This window comes from Chiloscyllium punctatum, chromosome 41 (assembly GCF_047496795.1).
Source record: "Chiloscyllium punctatum isolate Juve2018m chromosome 41, sChiPun1.3, whole genome shotgun sequence".
In the NCBI taxonomy this organism is placed as follows: Eukaryota; Metazoa; Chordata; class Chondrichthyes; order Orectolobiformes; family Hemiscylliidae; genus Chiloscyllium; species Chiloscyllium punctatum.
The window spans coordinates 26,642,008-26,669,844 of NC_092779.1; the positions used below are offsets into that span (position 1 = coordinate 26,642,008).

Here is a 27,837-nt window from a genome sequence, read left to right on the forward strand (position 1 = left end):
CCTAATAAATCTAACTCCTGTCTCACAATTTCTAGCTCACATCCCAATTTCTCCAATCTGTCTGGATAGACTTCTCCTCTTTTTTCCAGCTCTCTTTGGATATGATCCCAGGCTACATGTGGCAAGGTGAATGAAACCTTTTCTGATTCTCCCTGCAGTTCCTTGATCTCTTGTTCTACAGATATTGTCCACAGTTGCTTCTCAGCTGATTCCATGTCAGTAATGACAAACTGTTTCAGCCTCAAACTGTTAGATGTGGCTCTATGCATAAACCCCGGATTACAGCTGAACTGCTGGATCTTATTAGAGCCAGAGACTTCTCTTTCAATAAGACAAGCAAATCAAAGGAACTCTCAGATCAGGCTAAATATACAATGATTAAACACAAAGTCATTAATCTTCTTAAACTCACCGAAAGAAAGTTCTACAAGCATTTCCTTACTGAAAACACATGTCCCAAAAATCTTTGGTTAGCATTATGTATTCCATATTCAGAAATGTTCTATCAAACTGCAGTTTGAAGCTTGGCAGCTAAACCTTCCAGTATAGATGTGAAAGGAGTGCTGCACTGATGGAGGTGTCATCTTTCAGTTGAGATGTTAAACCAAGACCCTGTGTTCTCCTCAGGTGGAGGTAAATACAGTAGTCCCAAGGCACCACTTTAAGAAAGAGGCAAGTTTTTAATTGTTGCTGCTCAATATTTATCTCTTAACCAACATCACTAACATCTTTTATTGCATTAATTCTTGGGCTGTTATGTCCAAATTGGCTGCCGCCTTTCCTACAACACATGTTCAAATTATGGAATTGGATGAAATGTATTTGGAGGCTGTGTAATGTCCTACACAAAGAAAAAAATGTTCTTTCTGCCTGTTGGGGTACATACAAATATTAGCCATACATGATTGTATTGATACTGTATTTGTATAGGTTTGCTTCTGTTTGCTGTAATTGAGCTGTTGAGAATCATTGTATTCTGATCCAGAAATGCTTACGTATGGGAACTTCAATATAGGTGCATTTGGGATAATTTTGTGAGGCTTCATTTTATGTCTGGGCTACAGGAGCAACCTTGTCGTGTTACAATCTGATCTCTGACCTCTGCTACAGCCTTGTGAGGCTCCAATCCCAAAGCATAGAATGACTCCAATCATATAAGCTGCACTCTGTCCTTAGTCAGTGCTGGATGATTTGATCTTACCTGGAGTTACAACTTGTCTTAATATTCTTATAATCCTTGGTTCGAGGAACATACAGACATGAGAAAGCCTTCAATTCATAAACCCTGTTTGGGCTGATTGTATCTCACTCCACCAACCTGTTTTGGTTTCATGCCCCTCGATTCCTCTGGAAAAGATGCAAAATCTGCCAGTACACCCCCCCCCCCCCCGCCTCATCTCCATCCAGGGCCCCAAACAGTCCTTCCAGGTGAGACAGAGGTTCACCGGCCTCTCTTCCAATCTAGTTTGCTGGGTCAGGTGCTCCCAGTGTGGTCTTCTCTACACTGGGGAGACTGAACATAAACTTAGGGAATGGTTCACCGAGCATCGCAGCCAGACCCAGTCACTGCCCATTTTAGTTCTCCTTCCCACTCCCTCGCCACAATGAACCATACCGCAAATTGGAAGAACACCACCTCTTCTTCTGCCTGGGCAGCGAACAGCCCGGAGGATTGAGTTCTCCAATTTCAAACAACCTCCCACCCCATCTCCCGACTGCATTCTCCGCCCCTCCCCCTCCATTCCACTCCTCCCAGCCACTAACTGGATTCATTCCTCCCATTGACCAAACAGGTCGTTCCCTGCATATATCTTCACCTATCTTCACTTCACCACCCTGCCCCCACCATCCGCTTAATCTGCAGCTCCCCCTACAGCCACCACCGATCCTGAAGAAGGGTTACACCCCAAACATCGACTTCTCCACCTCCTGATGCTGCCTGCTTTGCTGTGTTCTTCCAGCCTCCTGCCTATTTAGATAAGCAAACCCATCAACTTTGGATCCGAGGGGTAAAAACATAGGCAGACAGGGCTTGTGCTCCTGATGGATATCCAATAATTCCTACTATAAAATGTGTACACTTTCAATGTACTTTCAAATATACATAGACATCAAAATCCTTTATTCTTTTATAGGATGTGGTTGCTGTTGGCAGGTTTGTTGATAATAATGTCCTAAGTAATGTTGGTTAAAGAATAACTCTTGAGCTTCGCTACCTCTTGTCGTCATTTGATGTCCATTCCTATTTACTCTTAAACTGATTGGCTCTTTTAGCCATTTTGGAGACAGTTAAGAGTGGATCTGACATCAAATTACAGGCCAGAACAGTTAAGGATGGTATATTTTCTTCCCTGAGGGCAATAGTGTACGAGATGTGTTATGACATAGAAACATAAAAAATAGGAGTTGGAGTAGCCTAAGCTTCGAGCTTGACCAGCCATTCATTATGATCATAGCTGACCATCCCACACCCACACTAGATCCCAGCTCCCGGCCCTGCCGAGTTTTCACCATCCCTCCAGACCTCCCACTCACTGAGGATGAACGATCAGTCCTCAGCAAAGGACTCACCTTCATCCCCCTCCGTCCAGGCATCAATGAATTTAATACACGACGTGACGTCGAACAATTCTTCCGTCGCCTCCGCCTCAGAGCTTACTTTCACAATCAGGACTCCCGCCCACCTTCCGAGGACCCCTTCGCCCACCTCCAACACACTGCATCCACCTGGACACCCCGCGCTGGCCTATTACCTGCCCTCGACCTCTTCATTTCCAACTGCCGCCGGGACATTAACCGCCTCAACCTGTCGTCCCCTCTCCCCCACTCCAACCTCTCACCCTCACAACGCGCAGCCCTCCAATCCCTCTGCTCCAATCCCAACCTCACCATCAAGCCAGCGGATAAAGGGGGAGCAGTGGTAGTCTGGCGCACTGACCTCTACACCGCTGAAGCCAAACGCCAACTTGAGGACACCTCTTCCTACTGCTCCCTCGACCATGACCCCACCCCCCATCACCAAACCATCATCTCCCAGACCATACAGAACCTCATCACCTCAGGAGATCTCCCACCCACAGCTTCCAACCTCATAGTCCAGGAACCCCGCACTGCCCGGTTCTACCTCCTTCCCAAGATCCACAAGCCTGACCACCCTGGCCGACCCATTGTCTCAGCATGCTCCTGCCCCACTGAACTCATCTCTACCTACCTTGACACTGTCCTATCCCCCCTAGTCCAGGAACTCCCCACATACGTTCGAGACACCACCCACGCCCTCCACCTCCTCCAAGACTTCCGTTTCCCCGGCCCCCAACGCCTTATCTTCACCATGGATATCCAATCCCTCTACACCTCCATTCGCCATGACCAGGGCCTCCTCTCCAGACGTCCCCAGCAGTACCCTTACACTGACACTCTCATTCGTTTGGCCGAACTGGTCCTCACCCTTAACAATTTCTCCTTTGAATCCTCCCACTTCCTCCAGACCAAAGGCGTAGCCATGGGTACACGTATGGGCCCCAGCTATGCCTGTCTCTTTGTTGACTACGTAGAACAGTCGATCTTCCGTAATTACACCGGCACCACTCCCCACCTCTTCCTCCGCTACATTGATGACTGCATTGGCGCCACCTCATGCTCCCGCGAGGAGGTTGAGCAATTCATCAACTTCACCAACACATTCCACCCTGACCTTAAATTTACCTGGACTATCTCTGACCCCTCCCTCCCCTTCCTGGACCTCTCCATCTCCATTAGTGACGACTGACTTGACACCGACATTTTTTACAAACCCACCGACTCCCACAGCTACCTGGATTACACCTCTTCCCACCCTATCTCTTGCAAAAATGCCATCCTGTATTCCCAATTTCTCCGCCTCCGCCGTATCTGCTCCCAGGAGGACCAGTTCCACCATAGGACACACCAGATGGCCTCCTTCTTTAGAGACCGCAATTTCCCTTCCCACGTGGTTAAAGATGCCCTGCAACGCATCTCGTCCACATCCCGCACCTCCGCCCTCAGACCCCACCCCTCCAACCGTAACAAGGACAGAACGCCCCTGGTGCTCACCTTCCACCCTACAAACCTTCGCATCAACCAAATCATCCACCGACATTTCCGCCACCTCCAAAAAGACCCCACCACCAGGGATATATTTCCCTCCCCACCCCTTTCCGCCTTCCGCAAAGACCGTTCCCTCCGTGACTACCTGGTCAGGTCCACACCCCCCTACGACCCACCCTCCCATTCTGGCACTTTCCCCTGCCACTGCAGGAACTGTAAAACCTGTGCCCACACCTCCTCCCTCAGCTCTATCCAAGGCCCTAAAGGAGCCTTCCACATCCATCAAAGTTTCACCTGCACATCCACCAATATCATTTATTGTATCCGTTGCTCCCGATGTGGTCTCCTCTACATTGGGGAGACTGGGCGCCTCCTAGCAGAGCGCTTTAGGGAACATCTCTGAGACACCCGCACCAATCAACCAAACCACCCCGTGGCCCAACATTTCAACTCCCCCTCCCACTCTGCCGAGGACATGGAGGTCCTGGGCCTCCTTCACCGCCGCTCCCTCACCACCAGATGCCTGGAGGAAGAACGCCTCATCTTCCGCCTTGGAACACTTCAACGCCAGGGCATCAATGTGGACTTCAACACCTTCCTCATTTCCCCTTCCCCCACCTCATCCTAGTTTCAAACTTCCAGCTCAGTTACTGTCTCCTTGACTTGTCCGACCTGCCTATCTTCTTTTCCACCTATCCACTCCACCCTCTCCTCCTTGACCTATCACCTTCATCTCCTCCCCCACTCACCCATTGTACTCTATGCTACTCTCTCCCCACCCCCACCCTCCTCTAGCTTATCTCTCCATGCTTCAGGCTCACTGCCTTTATTCCTGATGAAGGGCTTTTGCCCGAAACGTCGATTTCACTGCTCGTTGGATGCTGCCTGAACTGCTGTGCTCTTCCAGCACCACTAATCCATCCAATTCAATAGCCTATTCCTACCTTTCCCCCCCAAGTCTTTGATCCCTTTAGCCTCAAGTGCTATATCTAGCTTCTTTTTGAAATCCTGCAAATTTTGACCTCAACTGCTTTGGATGGTATGGAATTCCACAAGCTCACCACTATCTGAGTAAAGAAATTTCTCCGCATCTCAATCCTAAATGGCTTATTCTATATCCTTAGACTATGGACCCTGCTCTGGACTCCTCCATCATTGAGACCTTCCTGTGTCAATCCTGTCACTTTAGACTAGCTTTTTGTACTAGACTACACCATCTACCACAGTGGGATTTGAAGTCTTGTCCTCGGAACATTAGCCTGCTGTTCTGGTTACTAGCACTCACTCCCCTAGGATGTGTGAACAGGATTCTTGTATTACAAGAGCTGAATAACTTGTCAATTCTCAGCAAGAGCAGCAGAGTAAGATTCAGAAAAGTAGTATGTGCTACCAAAAGGTACAGCAGCACAAATCAAGGGTATCATAGTGGAAGGTTTAATCTGAATTAATTGGAGAAAAAGATGAATGAATAAAATACTGGGATATTGTTACTCTATTCCAACTAAATAGGAAATATAAACATAATAATAATTGAGCTTGATTTGATTCACTCTTCTTCAAAATAATAGCACTAAAACTTTTAAGGTGAAGGAACGTCATACGAACATGCCAATATAATCGAACATAATCTATGAATGCTAACTCTTCTTCCTACAGGACTGCAAAGAATTTGCTTATTGTTTCCATTCTATTATCACACTGTGCTCAGTGTTATACCACTAGACATCATGATTCATGAATTCCAAAAATTAATTCCATCGTGAGTTCAGTTCTATACAAATGGTTTGTCTGCTTTCTGGGTGTGTGTTCAAGAATGCTAACACAAGTCTTCTGTTTATTACCTATTTTCTTCAATTCAAAGATTTCTAGGCTCCACTTGTTTCAGATAGTCTGCTTCATCAGAGAAATGATCGTGACAAGAAGCATTGACCATTGAAAAAGAATGGGCGTTGAGAGAGAGGGCCTGGTATTTGCTTCTGTTAAAAAAAATGGCTTTGAGCAATTTCCAGTGATTATACACAAAAGGCCTAAAGACCACACACATGCATACAAAGGGGAAGAAAGGTTTCAATTTCTCTAAGAATTACATCATCTCAAGTGCGCTGCATAATTTCACTGCCAATAAATCCATTCTGTGATGGAAACTTGGTCCAAAATATTTGTGCATTGAGTGAGCCAATTTAAGGATAACATCAGTGTTTTTTTTTAGCGCGAGGTATTTAAAGACTGCACAATAGTTAATGTGTAAAATACTGTACTATTGGTTCACTAATGTTCTGTGGGGAAGGCAACCTGCAGTCTTTAACTGGTTTAGCCAATGTAACTCCAGCCCGCACCACGGTTAATTCTTAATTTCCCTCTGAAGTGGCCTCGTAAGCCCACACTTGCGTCAACTGCTGTACAACTTTAAAATCCTCACCACGTGGTTCAAGAAGAAGAGACACCATCACCTACACAAACTATTACCTGAAGAGAACAACCACCTATATTAATATAGTGTCTTTAACGTGACGAAACATCCCAAGGTCCTCCACAGGAGAATAACAAAAGAAAGCATGACACCAAGGAGATATTAAATCAGGTGACCACAATCATGCAACATATTAAAGGAAGAAATTGGGGTAGAAAAATGCAGAAATTTTGGGAGCGATTTTCACATCTTGGAACCTGGGCAATCAAATGCATAGCCACCAATGGTGGACCAATTATACAGTATTTGTAGATGCAGATATTTTGGAAGGTTATTAGTGATTATAGACTTGGAAGAACAAACCTATTTGTTCGTTCTTCCAAGTCTATAATCACTAATAACCTTCCAAAGAATTTGAAGACAAGGTGAATATTTAGAATCAAGAATTGCTTGTTCAGGCCAACATAAGTCAGATGCAACACAGGGTCGATAGGGGGAAGGAATTTGATCAAAGCCAAGACAGCTGTGTTTGGATGATATAATCTTTAAGAAGGGTGAAGTGTGGGAGACCAGCCAGATATGGATTGGAATGGTCGAGTCTGGACATAACAAATGCATGAATGGCTTATAAATGGCAATGATGCCCACACCCAAGAATCAAATTTTAAAAATGATAGTTTTCCATTTGAGAGTAGGTTAGTTCATCAACACTAAAAAAGCACAAAAGAACCAATCCAACTCATGGAAAATATACTGAGACGTGCAACTTAACTGGGCTAGTCCAATACAACATGAAAAATCAGAAACATCCTGGTTATATTACCATTTATTTATCGAACACTCCTCAAGCTATCACTGGTGAAAACCACTGCTGAAGACCTGCTTATTAATTCAACTTGTTGTCACAATCTGTTGATCATCAAATCACTTTATGTCATGACCCATTCAGTCGGCAAAGAAGTTTCCAATACTTCAGTCCCTTTTTAGCCAATAAATACCATTGTAGCTCTTTAATATTATTGTTGCAACTTCCTCAAAAGATCTTGACTTCTTGAAATTTTAGCAATGTGACCACAGAACCTCGTGCACAGAAAAGATTGCTGGTGTGGTTAAGATAACTGAAATGGAAAGACCATCTTGTCCTTACACTTCGGTGCTTCTGTTTAATCATGAAACTTTTAAGTTTAGCCAATAAGATTTTACCGTGCACTAGATACACAAAGAAGGCTTCATGTAACGTTGATAAAGCAGTCTTTAGAACCTTGAGTTCTGATGGTTCACTGGACCTGAAACGTTGACTCTGCTTTCTCTACACAAATGCTTCCAGACCTGCTAAGATTCTCCAGCAATTTGTTTTTGATTTAGATTTATAGCATCTGCAGTTTTTGGATTTATGTCTTTGGACCCAATGGATATGAAAATGTCTAAGGCTGTTGGTAACTTGGGACAATTTAGTTGTATCGCCTGGATTTACTGTATGCTATTCATCAACTGTTGTTAAACGATGGTACAGATTTTGCAGGAGCAGAGTATCTCATGGATGCCCCAGTTATAACTTTTCATCCAACCTTCCGTTTAAAAAAAAAGGCCCTGTAGAATGCTGGATGTCTGAATTAATAATGGAGCATCTAGGAGCCTAGCTGGACCAACAGTTTACCTCAGAGCTTTTGAATATGGGTAACATGCTCCCAAGTGGGATCAAATGCTGAAACTGTGAGACCCTGGTGTCTGAGGCAGCAATGGTTGCTATGGAGTTCTGACTGAATTGGATCAACTGTGCTCCCACTCTAACAGGTCCCAGCTCTCACAGACCTCATAAGCGCTACAATTTTCTAACCTTAATGTGGGCTCGCATGGGGAAAAGGTTTGGGAAGCATTGGTCTACATCCTTAAGTATTCAGCATCAAAGATCAAGGAAGTGACATAGCTGGGCATGATTTTTCTCCCTCAGGAGGTGAGAAGAGCGGTGATGGGATGGGGAAGAAAACTCATTCTTTTCTCTCTGTTTATCAATTAAATGTTGGGCCAGAAGATCCACTGAGGCCTTCTTGACTCGCCAGCTATTAAGGCCCTTAAGTGGTCAATTAATCACCACCGAAGAATCTCAACTTGCCAATTCTACAATCATCTTCCTCCCTGGTTGGTAAAAAAGGTGTTTCCTTTCCTCATTAGTGAGCCATAGTGCACTACCTGCCAGATTAAATAGGGAGGGCTTCCAATTGCCCCAGTCTGGGAGAAATTGGAGGCATGAGTAGGGAGCAAGAGGGTGGCCTTTGATAACTATACACCTGCCATAGCCTTCAGCTCTCTTGACACTCTTCCCACATTACCAATACTCTGCAAGAAAGGGAAAAAGAACACAACTTACCAGTGATGACCAGAGGAGCAGACCTGTACTGATGGACTTTAGGACACAGAAACTGCTGGCCGACAATTGACTGGGAGCTTCTGGTAGCCCAGGTTGACAGTATCAAGGCCTGTCATAGGGCAAATGATGCTTATCGTCATTATTATTGTGATGGGATGAATTATCTTGCCCTTGAGGATGACAGTTTAGTCACCATTGAAAAAAAGAGGAAAACTCCAAGCAGAGAAATGGTGACGAAAGCCAAATGATGAATTAAATTCACATTAGAAGTAAAAGTAAAAATAAAAAAGGAAGAAAATATTGGATTCAGAGAAAGATGGAGAAGAAAAATAAGACTGAAATTCTAAGGGTTAAAATTTAAACGTTAAGACATCTCTGACAACAGTTTGTATCGTCAGGAATGAGACTCCACTGATAAATTTCTTAACTGGATAAGTTAAGTGGCATTGTATTGCCTAATTTTCTATGATAAGTTTACTTGGTAATTAATATATAAATACAGAAACATCATGAAGCTCTTGGGAGGTTGAGGATGAGCTATCATGTTCCGCAAAGCAAATAGGGAACAATGTGAAGCATCCAGCAATTTATGTCAATTTGCTATCACCAGGAGTCTCTTCCTTGCTACATATCGTAGGACAATTTCTAAATTAAGGACACTGTATTAACCCCACCAGCATTACAACAGAAATGTTTTTGTTGTTTATGAACAGAACACACAGAGCAATCCTCAATTATGCAACTTGCAGAATAAAGAGGCAGCTTGAGACGTTGAATCCAATTTTTTACAATGTAGGAAATAAAGCAAGTTTCAATAGAAGTGACCGTGAAGTTGTTGGAATGGCCTAAAACATGAACTGGATCATGAGTGTCTTTTAGAAAAGGAAACCCATTATTTACACCCAATCTGGGTTTATGTGTGACTCTAGTTCCACTCTAACTTGGCTGATTTTTAACTGCCTTCTGAAGTGACAAAACAAGCCATTTGGTGGCAGCAAAAGGAAAAGATTTACCACCACAATCTAAGGACAACTAAGCTTGGGTAATAAATACTGGCCATGCTGTAGCCTCAGAATTCTGAAAAAGTGTCATTGTGCCACTTATCTGACCTGCCAATTCCGTACAATTCCTACTTATTACGCATTTCTTATTTGTGGCTGATACTCACATCTAGCAGAAGCTCCCCTTCCGACTGCCAATTCCCAGTCAAAGGCGTGGTCTGACTATCCTTCATGTCATGGTTGATAAGTTGACGAGATTCCTTCCTCATCTCTGTCTCTTCTAAGGCTATAAAGCAAGCAAAAGCCAAAAAGAAGTTAGCCAAGTCCAGAATAGTGCAGACTAAAGCGTTCAGGAAAGACAATACAACTTCAGACACATTTGTGGCTCCACAGACTACCCTACAATCAGTCCAAAGACGTGCAGGTTAGGTAAATTGGCCATGCTAAATTGCCCAGAGCATTAGGTGCCTTAGTCAGAGGGATATGGGTCTGAGTGGGTTACTCTTCGGAGGGTCGGTGTGTACTTGTTGGGCTGAAGGGCCTATTTCCACACTGTAGGAAATCCATTCTAATCTAATCTAATCAATCTGAACTATGGTCCCAATTGGAATCAGAGGGAAAAAGGTGGACCAAAAACTACAGGTATGATGATTTGAAATGGGAGTGGGATTCGTCTGCTGAGAATCTTTATCCCATGCCTGCACAGGCAGCTGAATGCATGATTGCTGAAGGTGGAGAGCACTTGGCTGAGAGTGGAGGCAGACCTTCCCACTATCCCAACCTGAGCTTAACTGGCCTTAATTTCCACACCTCTGAGGCCTTAATTTCCACCTCTGGCAAGCATGTTTTCATCCCACTTTAGCTCGCAACACCAGAAAATCCAACCTCCTCACACAATAGAAGTAGGGTCACAATGGCAGGATTAATCTCGACTCTTCGTTCCCAATTTGGACGTGAAAATCCATCTCCCAGTCTTGCCTTGTTACAATGTTAATATTCTCACCTTGCATTCAAACCTTTCCAGGGCTTCCTTGCCTAGCTTTGTCTTTTCTTCAAAACTCTACAATTCTCTAAGATCTTTGCATTCTGCCAACTCCAACCTCTCCTGCAATATGACTGTGATTAAACTGGTGACTGGCATTAATGGAACAGTCAGGATTAGCAGCATGATTGAGATTACTACTGTTACCTCATTTGGCAGCTTGATGAATCGTATCATGTTCAGTAATATTAGTGTAATTGGCACTAACAGCGCATAAATTGATATTGGGATTAGCATTTTCTTATTTTTATTTATGCTTCATTTGAATTTACAATGGCAACTTAGTATTTTGAATATTTCTTTCCCAATTTGTTAACTCCTCAACCAGATGTGCAGACTTGTGTTGGATTTTCACAACTGAGATAAAACCTTCTGGAAGTATTCCAGATGAAAGTATCCAACTGACCATTTCTGCTTCATGTCTGAACCCAACCAATAAATGTGAGCAGACTTGTCTTCCATGGCAAGCATTACAGCAAAGTTCAGTCACATGCTGCACCGACGCAGACACTCCACTGCCTATGTCAGTTCAACTTTGGCAGATTTGAGCTCCGCCACCCTGGACAAACTGAACCAAAACAGACTGGCCAGACAAAATTTGAATATCAGTGGAATAACTTACAAGTGGTAAGATGCAAGATATAAGTCTAGCTTCGCTCACCACTGCTACCTAATATTGGTTGACAAAGGCTGACCCTGAAACTTTCTGAAAATAGTTTTAATTGGGGGACTCAGAGTACATCCACACCTCCTTTAACAGCTCTGATTCTCCTTACTCTTTTTCATCGCTGCATGTTACAGGAATTCCTGAAACTTTGAATGGGAATAGTCATAAAGTCAAAGAGATGGACAGCATGGAAATATGGTCCAATTCATCCATGTCGACCAGATATCCTAAATTAATCTCATCCCATTTGCCAGCATTTGGCACAAATCCCTCTAAACAATTCCTATTCATGTACTCATTGAGATGCCTTTTAAATGTTGCAATTATACAAGCTTCCACCACTTCCCTAGGCAGCTCATTCCATACACACACTACCCTTCACCTGAATAAGTTGACCTTTAGATCTCTTAAATCTTTCCACTCTCACCTTAAACCTATGCCCTCTAGTCTTGGACTCCCCTACCCTGGGAAAAGACTTCATTATTACCTTATTCAAGCCTGTCATGATTTTATAAATTTCTACCAGTTCACCCCTTAGACTCCGACGCTCCAGGGAAAACACTCCTAGCCTATTCAACATCTACCTATAGCCCAAACTCTCCAACCCTGGCAACATCCGTGTAAATCTTTTCTGAACCCTTTCAAGTTTCACAACATCCTTCCTACAGCAGGGAGACCAGAATTGAATGCAGTTTTCCAAAAGAGGCCTAACCAATGTCCTGTACAGACTCGATATGACCTCCCAACTTCTATACTCAACACGCTGACCAATAAAGGCAAGCTTATCAAATGTCTTCTTCACTATTCCTCATTCAACAGTTTCCTCATTTTCCCTTCCCCCACCTCACCCTAGTTCTAAACTTCCAGCTCAGTAACTGTCCCCATAACTTGTCCGGACTTGTCCTACCTGCCTATCTCCTTTTCCACCTATCCACTCCACCCTCTCCTCCTTTACCTATCACCTTCATCCCCTCCCCCACTCACCCATTGTACTCTATGCTACTTTCTCCCCACCCCCACCCTTCTCTAGCTTATCTCTCCACGCTTCAGGCTCACTGCCTTTATTCCTGATGAAGGGCTTTTGCCCGAAATGTCGATTTCGAAGCTACTTGGATGCTGCCTGAACTGCTGTGCTCTTCCAGCACCACTAATCCAGAACCTACCATTAAGTAGTCTAGTCTGAAAACTGGACACTTCTATGCCATGTGACATGCAGGTACTTGTGAAAGCGGATATTCACAAAGACACAGAGTAAGAAATTCAAATCCATTTCAGAAGCTAGGTTTCCACGTGGTTCACTATATCTCTCATTGTTTTCAAAATGATGAAGTCTGTAGGCTTGAGTTATTTTTCAATAAATAATAACTTTGAATTAATTAGCAACTGAGGAACTAAATTATATTCTGTTTGAGTGTGTGGTTAATATGTTCTACAAAATGACTTTAAGGTGGGATACATGATCAAGAAGTTTGTAGGATGGCATGAAACATTGGCAGAGTGACAAACAGTGGGAAGGTTAGTGATAAACCATAGAAAGATCTCGATGGACTGGCCAGGTGGGCACAGGAATGGGAAGTGGAATTTAATCTGGAAAAGTATAAGGTAATGCACTTGAGGAGGTCAAACATGAATGGTAAGATCCTGGAAAGTGCATTTCCAAGGAAATGCCATTGCACATCCACATATCTCTGAAGGGTAGGTAGATAAGATGGTTAAGAAAGCTTTTGCTAGCCATGTTATAAAATACAACAGCATGAATTCTGCTGGAATTGTAAAAAATGCGCGCTAAGCCACAACTGGAGCACTGCATACATTTCTGGTCAACATGTTATACGAAGCCTAGAGAAAATGCAGAGGAGATTTATCAGGTTGCTGCCTGGGCTGGGGGGGGGGGGGGGGGGGGGGGGGGGGGGGGGGGAGGTGGTGGTGGCGGGGGTTCTGAGCTATGAGGAAATATTGGATAGGTAGGTAGGGATTGTTTCCTTGAAGCAAAGAAGACTAAGGAGGTGACCTGATAGAGGCGTATAAGATTGTCAGGGGCATAGACAGGGTGGAGATGAAGAAACCTTTTTTTCCATTAGTAGAGAGGTTCAAATCAAGAAGCATGTATTTAAGGCAAAAGATTGAAGTCTAAGAGGAGAGCTGAGAAGAAATTTCTTCACTCAGATGATCAACTGCATCTCAAAGGGTGAGTGAGTCAGAAACTCCTGTAACATTTAAGCATGACTTGGAGGAACTGGTGTCGGACTGGAGTGGACAAGTCACACAACACCAGGTTATAGTCCAACAGGTTTATTTGGAAGCACTAGTTTTCTGAGTGCTGTTCCTTCAGCAGGTGGTTGTCACCTGATGAAGAGGCAGCGCTCCGAAAGCTAGTGCTTCCAAATAAATCTGTTGGACTATAACTTAGTGTTGTGTGATTTTTAATGTTTAAGCAGTATTTAGATAGTCACTTATAACTGCTGAAGCTTCCACTGCACTTGGGCAAAGAACTAGAAAATGAGATTGGTGCAATGTAGTTTAGTGTAGTCAGATCTGTGTTGGTCAGGTCAAAAATAAGAGTATTGTTTTATGAATTTACTGCTGTTTTATACTCAGGATGATGCAAATGAAGACTTTACATATTTGAATGCTTTAAGATAAAAGGAAAGTTTTACTCAAAGTTGTTCAGTTTTTCAACAATATATACAATAGGCCTATGGATAGATATACATTATGTGCGTACATATGTATATTTTTCTTTGGAATTAGGTTCTGAAGTAAATTCTGTAGTCTTCTCCCTATATTGATTTTTATGATGTATCATAAGACATTTATAAGGGTCGGTCTCTGGTCATTGGACCAATAATTCAGGATCCTAGGTTAATGTTCTGGGTACAAAGGTTCAAATCTCACCGTGGCAGATGTAAATCTTGAATTCAATAACAACCTGAAAACTAACCCTTGGCTAATGGTGACCATGTAACCATTGTTGACTGTTGTTAAAACTTAGCTGGTTCACTAATGTTCATTCAGGAAGGAAATCTGCCATCCTTACCAGGTTTAGCCTCCATGTGACTCCAGACCCACAGCAATTCACTTGACTCTTAACTACCTTCTGGGCAATGAGGGGTGAGCAATGAATGCTTCTTAACCAGAGAAGCTGGCATCCCATGAAAAGAATTTAAAACATTTGAGATGATGAGGACTGGAAAAGTAACATGAAATTCTCTTAGCAGGTGCATAAATGATAGCACCCTTTCTTCATAAAGTTCTACAGAATTGTTAAGCTTCTGTTATAAAAGGGAATATCGCCCGAAGTGATTGATATGTGAAGGCATCAACCAAGATACTGTAGAAACCAATGTCCACTAACATAACCATGAACTGTTCATACTAGTTCATGTAGTAGTTATCTAATTAGAGTTCAGAATGCTTCTGTGACCAGGGGCTTGCAGTCACTAAGGGCTAATAAGGCCTAATTCTTACTAGTACAATGTTCAGAAAGAATACAGAAGGAGAACTTCAGTCAATAGAGTGGAAGAAGAGATACACTCTGGTCAGCAGAAAGATGAAAGTATTGCATTGCGAATTAACTGAGTCCAATCTCTTATTAAGTTACAATTCTTTTCCACTTGCTTAATAGGTTTGTGAAACTTGTTTAAATATGTCCAAACCCAGAGTGCGCTTGTATTTAGTCAGATCCAGGGGCAATTTAGATTGGCTCGCTCAAATTTGGTCTTCGATTGCAATTAACTAAATCTTACAATTAAAGGTGAATCGAATTCCAAAAATCTTACAAGACTGTTGCCACCTTTTTCCCTGGGGGCTCAAGTTCAACCTGAATTAGTAAATATGAGCCAGGAAAGCAGATCAGAACCATTGACCTCAGCACAGTTCAACTCCTCAGGACTTAGGTGCACCAAAAAACAAGAACATTTATTTACGTAGCACCTTTCAGATCGTGAATCACCCCAAAGCTCTTCACAGGAACATAATCCAAAAAGCAAAGTTGCATAAAATATCAGTATGGGCAGTGAAAAGCTTGGTCAAAGAGATAAACTTTAAAGAATGTCTTAAAGGGGAAGCAAGAGCTGGAGAGGCAGAGATGTTTATTCAAGGAATTCCACAAGTAGTTACCTTAGCAACCGAAGGCATGTTTCCTAGTGATGTGGCGAAGGAGGTCAGGAAGCACAAGAGGCCCAAATTAAAGGAGTGCAGAGACCTTAGAGATTCATTGGGACTGGAGGGGGTTACAGGGATAGGGAGGGGTGTAGGGGCTGGAGAGGCTAACAGAGATAAGGAGGGCTGTAGGGGCTGGAGAGGGTTACAGAGATAGGGAGGGGTGTAGGAGCTGGAAAGGGTTAAGAGAAAGGGAGGGGTGTAGGGGCCGGACAGGGTTACAGAGATAGGGAGAGGTGTAGGGGCTGGAGACGGTTACAGAGATAGGGAGAGGTGTAGGGGCTGGAGACGGTTACAGAGATAGGGAGAGGTGTAGGGGCTGGAGACGGTTACAGAGATAGGGAGAGGTGTAGGGGCTGGAGAGGGTTACAGAGATAGGGAGGGGTGTAGGGGCTGGAGGGGGGTTACAGAGATAGGGAGGGGTGTAGGAGCTGGAGAGGGTTACAGAGATAGGGAGGGTTGTAGGGGCTTGAGGGGGTTACAGAGATAGGGAGGGGTGTAGGGTCTGGAGAGGATTACAGAGATAGGGATGGGTGTAATGATTGGAGAGGATCACAGAGCTAGAGAGGGTTGTAGGGACTGAAGAGGATTACAGAGGTCGAGTGGGTGTAGGGGCTGGAGAGGGTTACAGAGATAGGGAGGGTTGTAGGAGCTGGAGAGGGTTACAGAGATAGGGAGGGGTTTCGGGACTGGAGAGGGTTACAGAGATAGGGAGGGGTTTCGGGACTGGAGAGGGTTACAGAGATAGGGAGGGTTGCAGGAGCCAGAGAGGGTTACAGAGATAGGGAGGGGTGTAGAGGCTGGAGAGGGTTACAGAGATAGGGAGGGTTGTAGGGGCTTGAGGGGGTTACAGAGATAGGGAGGGGTGTAGAGGCTAGACAGCGTTACAGAGATAGGGAGGGTTGAAGGGCTTGAGGGGGTTACTGAGATAGGGAGGGGTTTAGGGCCTGAAGAGGATTACAGAGATAGGGAGGGATTTAGGAGCTGGAGGGGATTACAGAGATAGGGATGGGTGTAGGGATTGGAGAGGATTACAGAGACAGGGAGGTGTGTAGGGTCTGGAGGGGATTACAGAGATAGTGATGTGTGTAGGGATTGGAGAGAATTACAGAGATAGATTGGGGTGTAGGGGCTGGAGGGGGTTACAGGGATAGGGAGGGGGTGTAGAGGCTGGTGGGGGTTACAGATATAGGGAGGGGTCTAGGAGCTGGAGAGGGTTACAGAGATAGGGAGGGTTGTAGGGGCTGGAGGGGATTACAGGGATAGGGAGGGGTGTAGGTGCTGGAGGGGGTTACAGAGATAGGGCGGGAGTGTAGGGGCTGGAGGGGGTTACAGAGATAGGGAGCGGATTTGCAAACAAGAATGAGAATTTTAAAAAGGAGGCACAACTAGATCACAATTCAAAACAGGCGAAAGACAACAGGGGCACTGGTGAAAAAGGATTTGACGCAATTTAGTCTGGAGATGGACATGTGGATGAGCTCAGATTTACATAGGGTAGAGCCAGGAGAGAATTCAAACAGCCACTTCTGGAGGCAAGAGAGACATGATGAGGCTTTAGCAGATGAGCTAAGGTGGGGGATAGAGGCAGGGTTCAGAGTGAGGGAATGGGGGAATACTCAGTGTTGGCTACAATGGTCAAGTGATGCACAGTGCACCTCTGCTGCATGATGTGTGTCTGGGTGTTGGGGGCAGAAAAGTCAGCCATTGACCTGATACCTCTGGGTATGGTACAGATTGCTGTCAAAGTCTCACACAAGATGACTGGCCACTTCCACGTGGTGACTCGGAGCTCATGAGATTGTACTTCAGCAAAGGATGTGGAGGAGCCGGTGTTGGACCGGGGTGTACAAAGTTAAAAATCACACAACATTATAGTCCAACAGGTTTATTTGGAAGCACTAGCTTTTGGAGCACTGTTCCTTCATCAGATGAAGGAGTGGCACTCTGAAAACTTGTCCTTCCAAATAAACCTGTTGGACTATTACCTGATGTTGTGTGATTTCTAACTTCAGCAAAGGAATTACCCCTATCAGGAGGGGTGGGGACCAAACTGGTAATAACATCTTGTAATTTTTCAAGCTTGAAGCTTGTGGTTTTCCTCAAATGTTTATTTCCCTTTGATGCCATTTCACTGTTAAATTTGTACAGTGGCATCTGTAGGTTTTATTTTTCACAGCATGTTTCTGTGGAGCATTATTCCCACATTCCAAATGTGCGTTTTATACATATATATATAATAAATATATATTTAAAATTGTTGTCATTTTGATCTGTTTTGTTGTGTCCTGAAGGGGCAATTATTCCCTCTCAGGCTGCATGACAGATCGCGGATGCCAAGTCTCAGGTTTTATAATCGCTCAGGCGTGTCTGAGTACATTCATCCCTGTCAGCTTTTGCGTGCAGTCAACAGGCGGAGATATCTTCACTGGAGGCACATGGGCGGGGGTGGGCACTGAGCCATCTCATCTGTATAGCCCCACCCCCACCTCCACTCCTCTCTTCCCCCAATCCCATCCCCAACCAAAAAAAAAGTGAAAATTCCATCCAACTGAAACACTGCACACAAACTGCCAGCTCGGCAAAGCCCCACTGTCACGCAATGCAGCAGAGTGTCAATCTTCTCCTTGTGTCTGACAAGCTGTTGGCTGAGGTTCAAAGCCATTGCGTGCAAGCGGGCAAGCCACATAACTCTGTAAAGAATTTCATAATAACAACAGCTGTTAAATATTGATGACTGCTGCCAAGCACTCGGCGCTGTTCTTAAAGGTTAAACTGGAATGTAATGGAACCTAATTCATTACTGTTTGTTGTATCAGATATCCAAGCATTTTTTTTCTTTATTTATGATAGTCGTACTGTCAGTTCTGATAGAGGAAAAAAAAACAAATATACAAATTATACATGTACACAGAAGGGAAAGACTAAAGAAATACAGAAAGAAAACGTAGAGAGAAGGAATGATTAAGAGAAAAACAGAGGGAACAAAAAAAGAGAGGGAAGGGAAATTTTGCATTTACTCTGGTCTGCAACATATCAGATCTGAGGGGTCAACAAAGTGTCCAGTTCCTACTGTCCAGACTTAGTGAGACATGAGCATCCAGTTGGAAAATGGTCCCTAGGGACTACAGAGAGAGAAAGGAAGATGCTGACCATGTGCTAATTTTTTTTAGAATAAGCAATATGTGTCATGCACTGAAGCTTTACTACAATACAATTCACCAGATCTGCAAACAGATGTGTGCGCCTGTGATACAGGTCCCCTGTAGGTCATTTCCCTGATAAATGTTTAATGTTTTCAATTTGAAAATAAATAACCACTCTCTTCCTCCCGAATCGCTTCCTTTTCCGCTCCCTCCCACTGGAAAAGTGCACGGCAAAAACCCACTGCAGTACATCCGTCTTTCAAATGGAGTGTCATTCACCAATTTTGTTCTGGAAACTTTACCTTGACACCACTTCCTTCCTTGTGGTTAGGGAGCATTTTACACCTTTTTGAATTGCCTCAGTACTCATGCACCAAAATGAGATATGCTCAATAGATTGGGTTGATTATGTTTTTAGCAATTAAGAAAATAGAAACAGGAGTAGGCCACTCAGCCCTTCAGATTTGCTCCATTCAGTTAGATGATCTGCATCTCTGTTTCACTCAACAGTATTGCTCCGTAAACCTTGACACTCTCAGAAGAATCTATCCAAAGCCTGTAAAGCTCCAGTTGTTCCAAAATACAGAACCCTTTGAGGGGAGAGAATTCAATATTGCTGTTACCATTTGTCTGAAAACAAAATCTTTTAAATGTACTACTCCAATGTCATATCCCATTATTCCTGACTCCCCACCAGAGGAAAAGAGACAATATTTACTGAATCAAAGAACAAAGAACAGTGCAGGATAGCAACAAAGCCTTTGGCCCACCAAGACCAAGCTGACACATGATGCCTTTCTAAACTAATAGCCTTATGCCTCTATGGGGTCTGTATCCATCTATTCCCTGTCTATTCATGTATCTGTCAAGCTGACTCTTAAACATTTTTATTGGATCTGCTTCTACCATTTTTTTCTTGCAGTTCATTCCAGGCATTTACCATCTTCTGTATAAAAAACACACCTCTTATATCTCCTTTAAACTTAACCCTTTTGTGGCAAACCTATATCTCTGAATCATTGACATTTCCATCCGAGGAGAAAGGCTCCTAATATCTATTCTATGCACACCTCTCATAATTTTGTAAATTTCCATCAGGTTATCCCTTATCCTTTGTCATTCAGGTGAAAACAAACTAGGTTTGTCTAATTTCTCCTTCTAGCTAATTCCCTTCAAACCAGGCAGCACCCTGGTAAACCTTTTCCATACCTTGTCCAAAGCCTCCACATCCTTCTGATCATATGATTACCAGAACTCTACACAATATTTGAAATCTTGCCTAACTTAAGTTCTATATAGCTGCATCTTCACCTCCCAATTTTTAAACTTTATGCTCAAACTAATGAAGGCAAGCATGCAAAATGCCTTCTTGACCACCTTATCCACTTGTGTTGCCACTTTCAGGGAACTTGAACCTGTAAACCTAGCTCCCTCTGCATGTTAATGCTTCTGCCATTTACTATATACCTCCCTCCAGCATTAGACCTTCCAAAATGCATCACCTCTCATTTGTCTAGGTTAAATTCCATCTGCCATTCTCTGCCCAAATCTCTAGCCTATCTATATCTTCTGGCGAATCCGATCCTTTCAACAGATCCTTTCAACATTTTAAACAGCTCAATTTCCAATACTCAAGAGAAATAAAGCCAAGTTTATGTAAACTGGCCTCCCAGTTTAAATTCTCTGAGCTGCTGGTATTATTTTGGTCAATGTGTACTGAAGCCCTTTCAAGGTCATATATATTCTTTGTGTGACGCAGTGTCCAAAACTGAAGACAGTACTCTTGATGCGGTCTGACCATAGTTTTGTATGAATGAAGTTCAAATTCCTTCTCTTTGGATTCCAGCTCCCGTAACCTCCATCAACTTTTCAATTTTTTTAAATGGGGCTGGATCTATAGAGAGCAGGATTTTTCTGCACACTTTGGGATTAAGTGGAGGTTCTAAGCCAACACTTGTCAGGAGCCAGACAAGTCAAATTATTTCCCTGAACACAGTCTTCTAATTGGCAGATAGAATCCTGGCAGATCTACCAGTTTTGGCACTCTTAGCAGAGATGGTATTGCTGTGGTATGAAAGATATCAAGGGGGAACCCAGATTGTGGGGTGGTGTGGAAGGGTTAATTCTGAGTTCGACCTATTGTTGTCACATGTACTGGGATACAATGAAAAATGTTGTCTTCCGTGCTATACCAGACAGAGTGCATCAGGATAGCAGAACAGCTTGAAAAATAGTGTTACAACCATAGAGAAGGTGCATAGAGAGATATCAACATTAACATTTGAGAGGTCGGTTCAACGTCTCAGAGCTTTTGAGATTTTGGATAGATTCTTCTGAGAGTGTTAAGAGATATGGAACTAATACAGTTAAATAGAACAGAGATGCAGATCAGCCATCATCTAACTGATAACAGCTGTAGGAGAAGGATGTCAGACTCCTTGGATTTAAGGGAAACCCCTCCAGCTTGAGTCATTGTGATACTGTTCCTGTCCATGGACCCTTATTTGGGTCCATTCTAATGAACTCCCATTCTAAAGGCCTTTGGAGCTGATGGCCACTCTACGCATCCAGGGAGTGCTCTGTTACTAGTAAAATGTTGACAATGCTGCGAAATAGCTTCTAACTGGAATGTTGAATATTAAAATTGCCTGCTTAACCTCATGCAGTCATCCCACACAGAACCCCCCTTAGCTCCTCCCCTCCACCACCTCAATTTCTCGGAAAATTCAGCCCATATGTTCAGGCACACAAGCTTCTGGTCTCTAAAATCAAAGTCAAAAGGAAAATCATACTCGAGAGCAACTTGAGGGACCAAATGCCCACCTCTCCAACCCCTCCAGTTTAAGTCACATACTTCACATACACTCCCAATATTGACCAGTGAAGCTTATTCCCTGAAAATCTGACCAAGGGGATCAAATGACCCCGCCATAATCCAACTAAATCATTTGTATCTCAAAAGACTTCATTAAGTTTGAAGTAAGCATCCTGGTGTCCACAGAGAGCTTTGGCTCATCTTCTGATGACATTGTAAGATAGAAGCAGAGAAAACTCTTTAGTTGAAAACCTTTTTGGAATAAGAAGATCAGTATAATATTGAACGTAGCCAATCCTGGTATGCAGATGCTGATTTGGTATTGAAAGGAAACAATCTTTTGAATTACCTAACACTGCTTGTGGTGTATATAAACATCAAGGACAGGAATGTATAATCAACTTACTGCAAAGGCATGAGTTGAAAATATGCACCAAGATAACGATGGTATTTGATTTTGCACAGAATGCAATGAGATCACGGATGTAGTTCTCAACATTCCAAAGGAATTTGAAAGTGCTGCAGGATTTGCTTCCTCTAAAGCTTTGGTTTTGTATGCTTGCACTTCTTCTATACAAGCTCATACTGTGGGCCCTAAGCTCTCAAAGATGCAGTATTTTCTTACAAAAGGAGAAGGAACAAGTTCTTCTCAGCTAAAGGGAGATACTGGAAAATGGAAACTGTCTTAGATTTCTGAGAAGAGACAAAGAATCTGAAGTTAATTTCCTGAATAACTGGCGGCTGACTGTCTGTGTATTGTTAATCAGCTGACTTCAAACTGCCAGGATTTTGATTTAATGAATAATATAAAGGGAGTCCTGTAAAAAAACATGCACATAATAAAGGCAGGCCAAGAATTGTAAGCCAATAAGTGAGTTAAGTATTTTTGATGTAATTAATCAGAGGTGCCATAATTCAATTGAAATGTTAAACCATAGTCCTGTCTGCCATTCTTTAGTGGATATAAAAGATCCATGACAATATTTTGAAGAGCAGAAGAGTTCTCCCAACATTAGGTTTCAACTAACACCTCAGAACAGATAGTCTGGACAATTAACTCATTGATGATTGTAAGAATTTACTGTGCTCAAATTGCTGGTCATGTTTCTTACACATGAACAGAGACCACACTTTAAATTAGATGTGAAGTGCTTTGAGACTGCCATAAGGGATTGGAAGACACTACACAAGTGCAAGATTTTTCTTTGATTTGACAGTTAACAATGAATGAGAATGAATTTATTCCCCCAAGGAATTAGGCAGAACCACTTTGGGGCCGAACAGGGATTTGAAGAACATTTCTTACATCAGGAATTTGGCTGAACATTGTAAATTGACTGAAATTTACCCTCACTGCATGTATGATCATAAACATGTCTCAAATCACTGTTATCTGTTTCATGGATTGAGTGTTGGAGGTAGTATTAGTCCCACACTAATTTGACTCAATGTGGAAGCTGTTTTACAGCCATTTCAGTCAGTAATAGTGTTGCTCTCGCCTTGCTTCACCCTGGGTGACCCTAGCCTGCTCGAACATTCTGTGGCAACCACATAATTTCTGCTTTTATCACAGAACTCAAGAACTGTTTATCTGTAGAAAGCACAACTCAGCAAAATATTATCAACGGGCGAATGTGGTATCTGGAGTGTGCATTGACTGAAGGTCTGAGAACAATAGCTCGTTATGTATAGTCTTGGCAAGGCCGACATCTGCCTGGTATATGCTCACATTGGCCATCTAGTGACTATCTTGTGGTTCTGTGTCTGACTGAGCAGTTGTCAGCTCAGAGTATAAAAATCGGATGGTGATCTGGAGAGCTTTGGAGTATTACCGGACCGGTCTAAGGAACGGTGTGCTCCCCATGATATCATGCAATAAAGTTTGTTAACGCTTAAGGTCTGAGTCAGGAGAATTTCTTCAATAATCAACATCCTTCTGAAGTGGTCCAGAAAATCATTTGAAAGCAAAAGACTGCCTTGATAATTGCAAGAGACACATGCTCCATAAGAATCAAAATAAAAGGTAGTGAAGATTTAGAAGTGACGTGGATAATGGAGGGATAACAAATCTAATTTACAAACCCAAATTTCCTAATTTTTCAAATATTCAAATCATGAAGAGCTCTGCTCTCACTGAGACAAAGATGATTCTGGCGGAGAACTAGACCAGGTCTTTGAATCATTAAAAAAACACATAAAAGCACGTTAAGTGGGTGATTTAACTCAGCCCATGATCCGTTCGAATTTAACAAGCTAGGCCTACAGATTAGAAGGTATTTTTTAATGTTCTCGGTAGGTTCATTAAGAATTGTAACAGGCTCCCATCAAAATTGCTAAGAGGACCTAGTAGCAGAATTATCTGTTCTGTTAACTGGGGTTACTTGTATTTTGAACTTTAGTAGGCCTATCACTTCAAACAAGCAATGCAATACACGCATAAATACTTTATTACAAGGAAAATGCATTCGGTTCATCTGCTGCAAGCCATCCATGTGCTTTGATAAGTGATTGCTGAATGATTGCAAATTACAGTTGTACCCAAAAGGTATAAAGTGAGGTACTTGTACTTACGTTGAATTAAAATTAAATTAAAAATAATTCAGAATTCTGAGGTGTAGAGGCATCTGGGTGTTCTTGTGCATGCAAAACAGCAAGTTATTAATCAGGTACTGCAAGAGATTCAGAATGTATATGGAATGCCATCCTTCATGATGAGAGGAATTGAATATAAAAGGATGGATATAATACTTCAGTTATACAGAGCATTAGTGGGACCACACTCCAAATATTGTGTGTAGTTTGTTTCCTTATATAAAGAAGAATTTAAATGCACTGGAGGTAATTTCAGAGGAGTTTACAAGGTTGATATGTGGAATGAACAGGTTGGCTAATGAGCAACGGTTGGAGGCTGTGCTTGTTTTCCCGAAAGTTTAGGAGAGTGAGGGACGATTTCATTAACCACAAAATCATAAGAAATAGGAACAGAGTTTTGGCCCTTCAAGCTGATTCATTATTCAGTAGAATCATAGCTGATCTGACACACCTCATGTCCACTTTTGTGCCCTTCCCCCAACACCCTTGATTCTCTGACTGATCAAGAATCTATCTCAACTTTAAGTATACACAAGGACTGTCCCCACAGCTCTCTGTGGCAAGGAGTTCCAAAGACTCACAACCCTCAGAGAGAAGAAATGCCTCCTCATCTCAGTTTAAATTGGCACCCCTTAATTTTGAAGCTATGCTCTCTAGTCCTAGATTCTGCTCTGACAGGAAACATCCTTTCAACATTTATCCTGTCAAGCCCCTTAAGAATCCTATATGTTTCAAAGAGATCACTTCACCTTCTTCTACATTTCAATGAGTAGAGTCCCAACCAACTTAAATGTTGCTCATAAGACAATCTGTCCATGTTGGGGATCATCCTAATGAACCTTCTCTAAACTATTCCAATTAAATAATAACTTTTCTTAAATAAGGTGACCAAAACTGCTCGCAGTACTCCATGTGTGGTCTCATACATCGAAATGTATTAAAATCCTGGATGGTTCTGACAAGGTGCATGTGGACAAGATGATTACTCTTGGGGGTACGTCCAGAACTAGGGGACACTATTTTTAGCATGAGACCTCACCCTTTCAGGGTAGAGGTGAGAGGAAATTTTGTCTCTCAGAGAAGTATACAACATTGAAACTCTGTCTCAGAAGGTAGTTGAGGCTGAATTATTGAATATTTTTGAGGTGGAGGTGATAGATTCTTGTTGAACAAAGGAATCAAACATTGTCAGGAGATAGATGAGAATGTGAAATTTGAAACACAAACAGGTCAGCCATAATCTTATTGAACAGTGAAGAGCCAAATCTCCTACTATTGCTCCAAATGTGTATGTAGAACAATAATCCTTTTAACTGAATCATTCAAGAAAAAGGAGACTGGCATTTATATCTCATCTTTCACAACCACAGGAAATCACAAAGCACTTTACAGCCAATTAATACTTTTGAAGTGATGCCATAGTTATAGAGCAGGAGCCACAGCAGCCAATTTACATACAGTAAACCCCCACAAACAGCAGTGTGGTAATGACCAAATAGTTGGTATTTGTGGAGTTGATGATGAACAAATATCACTCAAGACATCTGTGGCTATTTCCTTACTCTTCTTCAAAATACGGCCTTTGGATCTTTTACATCCACCAAGTGAAGCCTCAACTGAATGTCTCATTCACAAGACACCACCTCCAAGATTGCAGCCACCCAGTCCTGGAGTGAGATTTGTACCCACAACTGCTAAGTCAGATATGAAAGCTATATCGACTGAACTGTGGCACTCAATTGAATAGACTACAGAGGAGGAAAGCCAGCTACAGTTCTCACTATTGGTAATTGTCCAAAGTGTACTGCCCAACAGTATGCTTGAGTCTTTTAATGGGCCTGTGTTTGGCACTGATCCAATTGGCTTTGGATGAAATAGTCATTTGGGATTCACAGTTCTGGGCTCTGATGTTCTGTTAAATTAATACCCTGATCAGCGTGAAAGCTCAGGAAAGGAAAGGGAATGAACATTGAAAGGGGAATACTTGCTTCTCGATATTCATAAAAATGGTTTTGGTAGACTTCTGCCAAAATTATGTGTGAACCTTTAAACTGTCAGTTATTAATAGCATGTGTTCCATGTATTTATTGGATTTTTCTGATTTAGTCTTCCGCAGACAATTCGGAGAGGCTGACTTACTCTGGAAGGAAGGACAATATGTGATCAATTAAAGACAATGGAGTAATCTTCAACCTGACTTCCTGTGTGGAAACCTTATGTAGAACGTGCCCAACATTTACACAATGAAAACTAAGCCACCTACTCAATGAGGGGAATTGAAAATGTGCTTCAATATTGCTTCAGACACCATACACGGGGTTCAGTCTGACTGAACCTTCACGGACGAACATAAATGTTGCTAGAGGAAAAAAAGAGCAAACTCCATCTTGTTTGCTTACTATTACCTTATTTTCTTTCCTTTGCTCAATTGTTCCTTCCTGATTGTTTGTCCCCATATGTGAAGCACATTGCATTTGTGAACATTGAATTTCATCTGCCACCTGTCTGCCTAATTTACAAGTTTATTCAGGGTTCTCTGTAGTTTATTTTGTTTGGACTAGGAACCCACTAGTTTAAACATTTCATGACCTACTAATTTAGCAATCATGTTTGTGACTTTGTTCCTGATCATTTAGGAAGATACCCAAACAAAAGAGGCCTTTAAGTGTGGAATGTCACTTGCAAATGGTTGGTGATAATCCCTAGACCATGTGTTGTCCTATAATACAACATGGAGTTGTTGACTAATGATGGCAAACAAATGCTAACAATTAGTCTACTATCAATCTAAACACAAGGTGAGGAAAACTCCATGTGATTGAGAGCTTTGGGGAGATTCAATCTGAAGTACATCTTCCTTCCATGCTTACAAAACGTAACAAGTCACATATTCGCATTATCATACAGTGTATGTCAAAGATATTATTTTCCCTAAGAAAATCTACCTAAATTGTATTTAAATTAAAGAAAGCAATTTGCTTCCGCCAACATTTTAAAGAAGCCTTTTCCATAGATTTACTACTCACTCACTGAAGTACTGTTTCTGCAGAATAATGTTGAATTCTCTCCCGCCCCCGCTGCGTTCATCGTCCCCATTCAAGAGCAGGTTATGTCTTGTAACCTCACTATTCTGGAGGTGAAATAATTGCAGTCTATCTTGTCTTTTTATACTCACAAAATTAGTCATTCATATAATTTCTCAATTTTTTCTTTTCTTGAGAGAACATGCTAAATTCTCAAAATTTCTCAGCATAACCCAGTCTGACCAGCTCATTCTGGTATTTTTAAATGTTGCAAAATCCAATTTGTATTTCAGTGGTCAGAATTTATAATGATTTAAAAAATGGCAGGATTACTTCACTGATTGGCTCCTACTTGACTATTTAATACATCTTAGTATCTAATTTGTTTAACTAACTGCCAATTAGCATTGCTGCAATAGTTTTAATTTATTGTCAATCAGGACCTCCACATTTCTTTCATTTTCAACGTGCATTATTTTCCTTCCCCTTCTGTAACTGCTTCTGCCTGATTGAATGAAGAACTTTGCATTTCTCAACATTGAAT

The 27,837-nt window shown here is 42.3% G+C and overlaps 1 protein-coding gene across 4 annotated transcripts in view; it reads right to left on the reverse strand.

The window, feature by feature from the left end:
- LOC140464944 (aryl hydrocarbon receptor repressor-like) overlaps positions 1 to 27,837 on the reverse strand; it is a 193,465-nt gene that overhangs the window by 46,090 nt on the left and 119,538 nt on the right. For all 4 annotated transcript variants that reach the window (XM_072560604.1, XM_072560605.1, XM_072560603.1 and 1 more), the window contains one exon: positions 10,015 to 10,133. In XM_072560604.1, the coding sequence (XP_072416705.1) occupies positions 10,015 to 10,133 (119 nt within the window). The remainder of the gene's footprint in view (positions 1 to 10,014; positions 10,134 to 27,837) is intronic.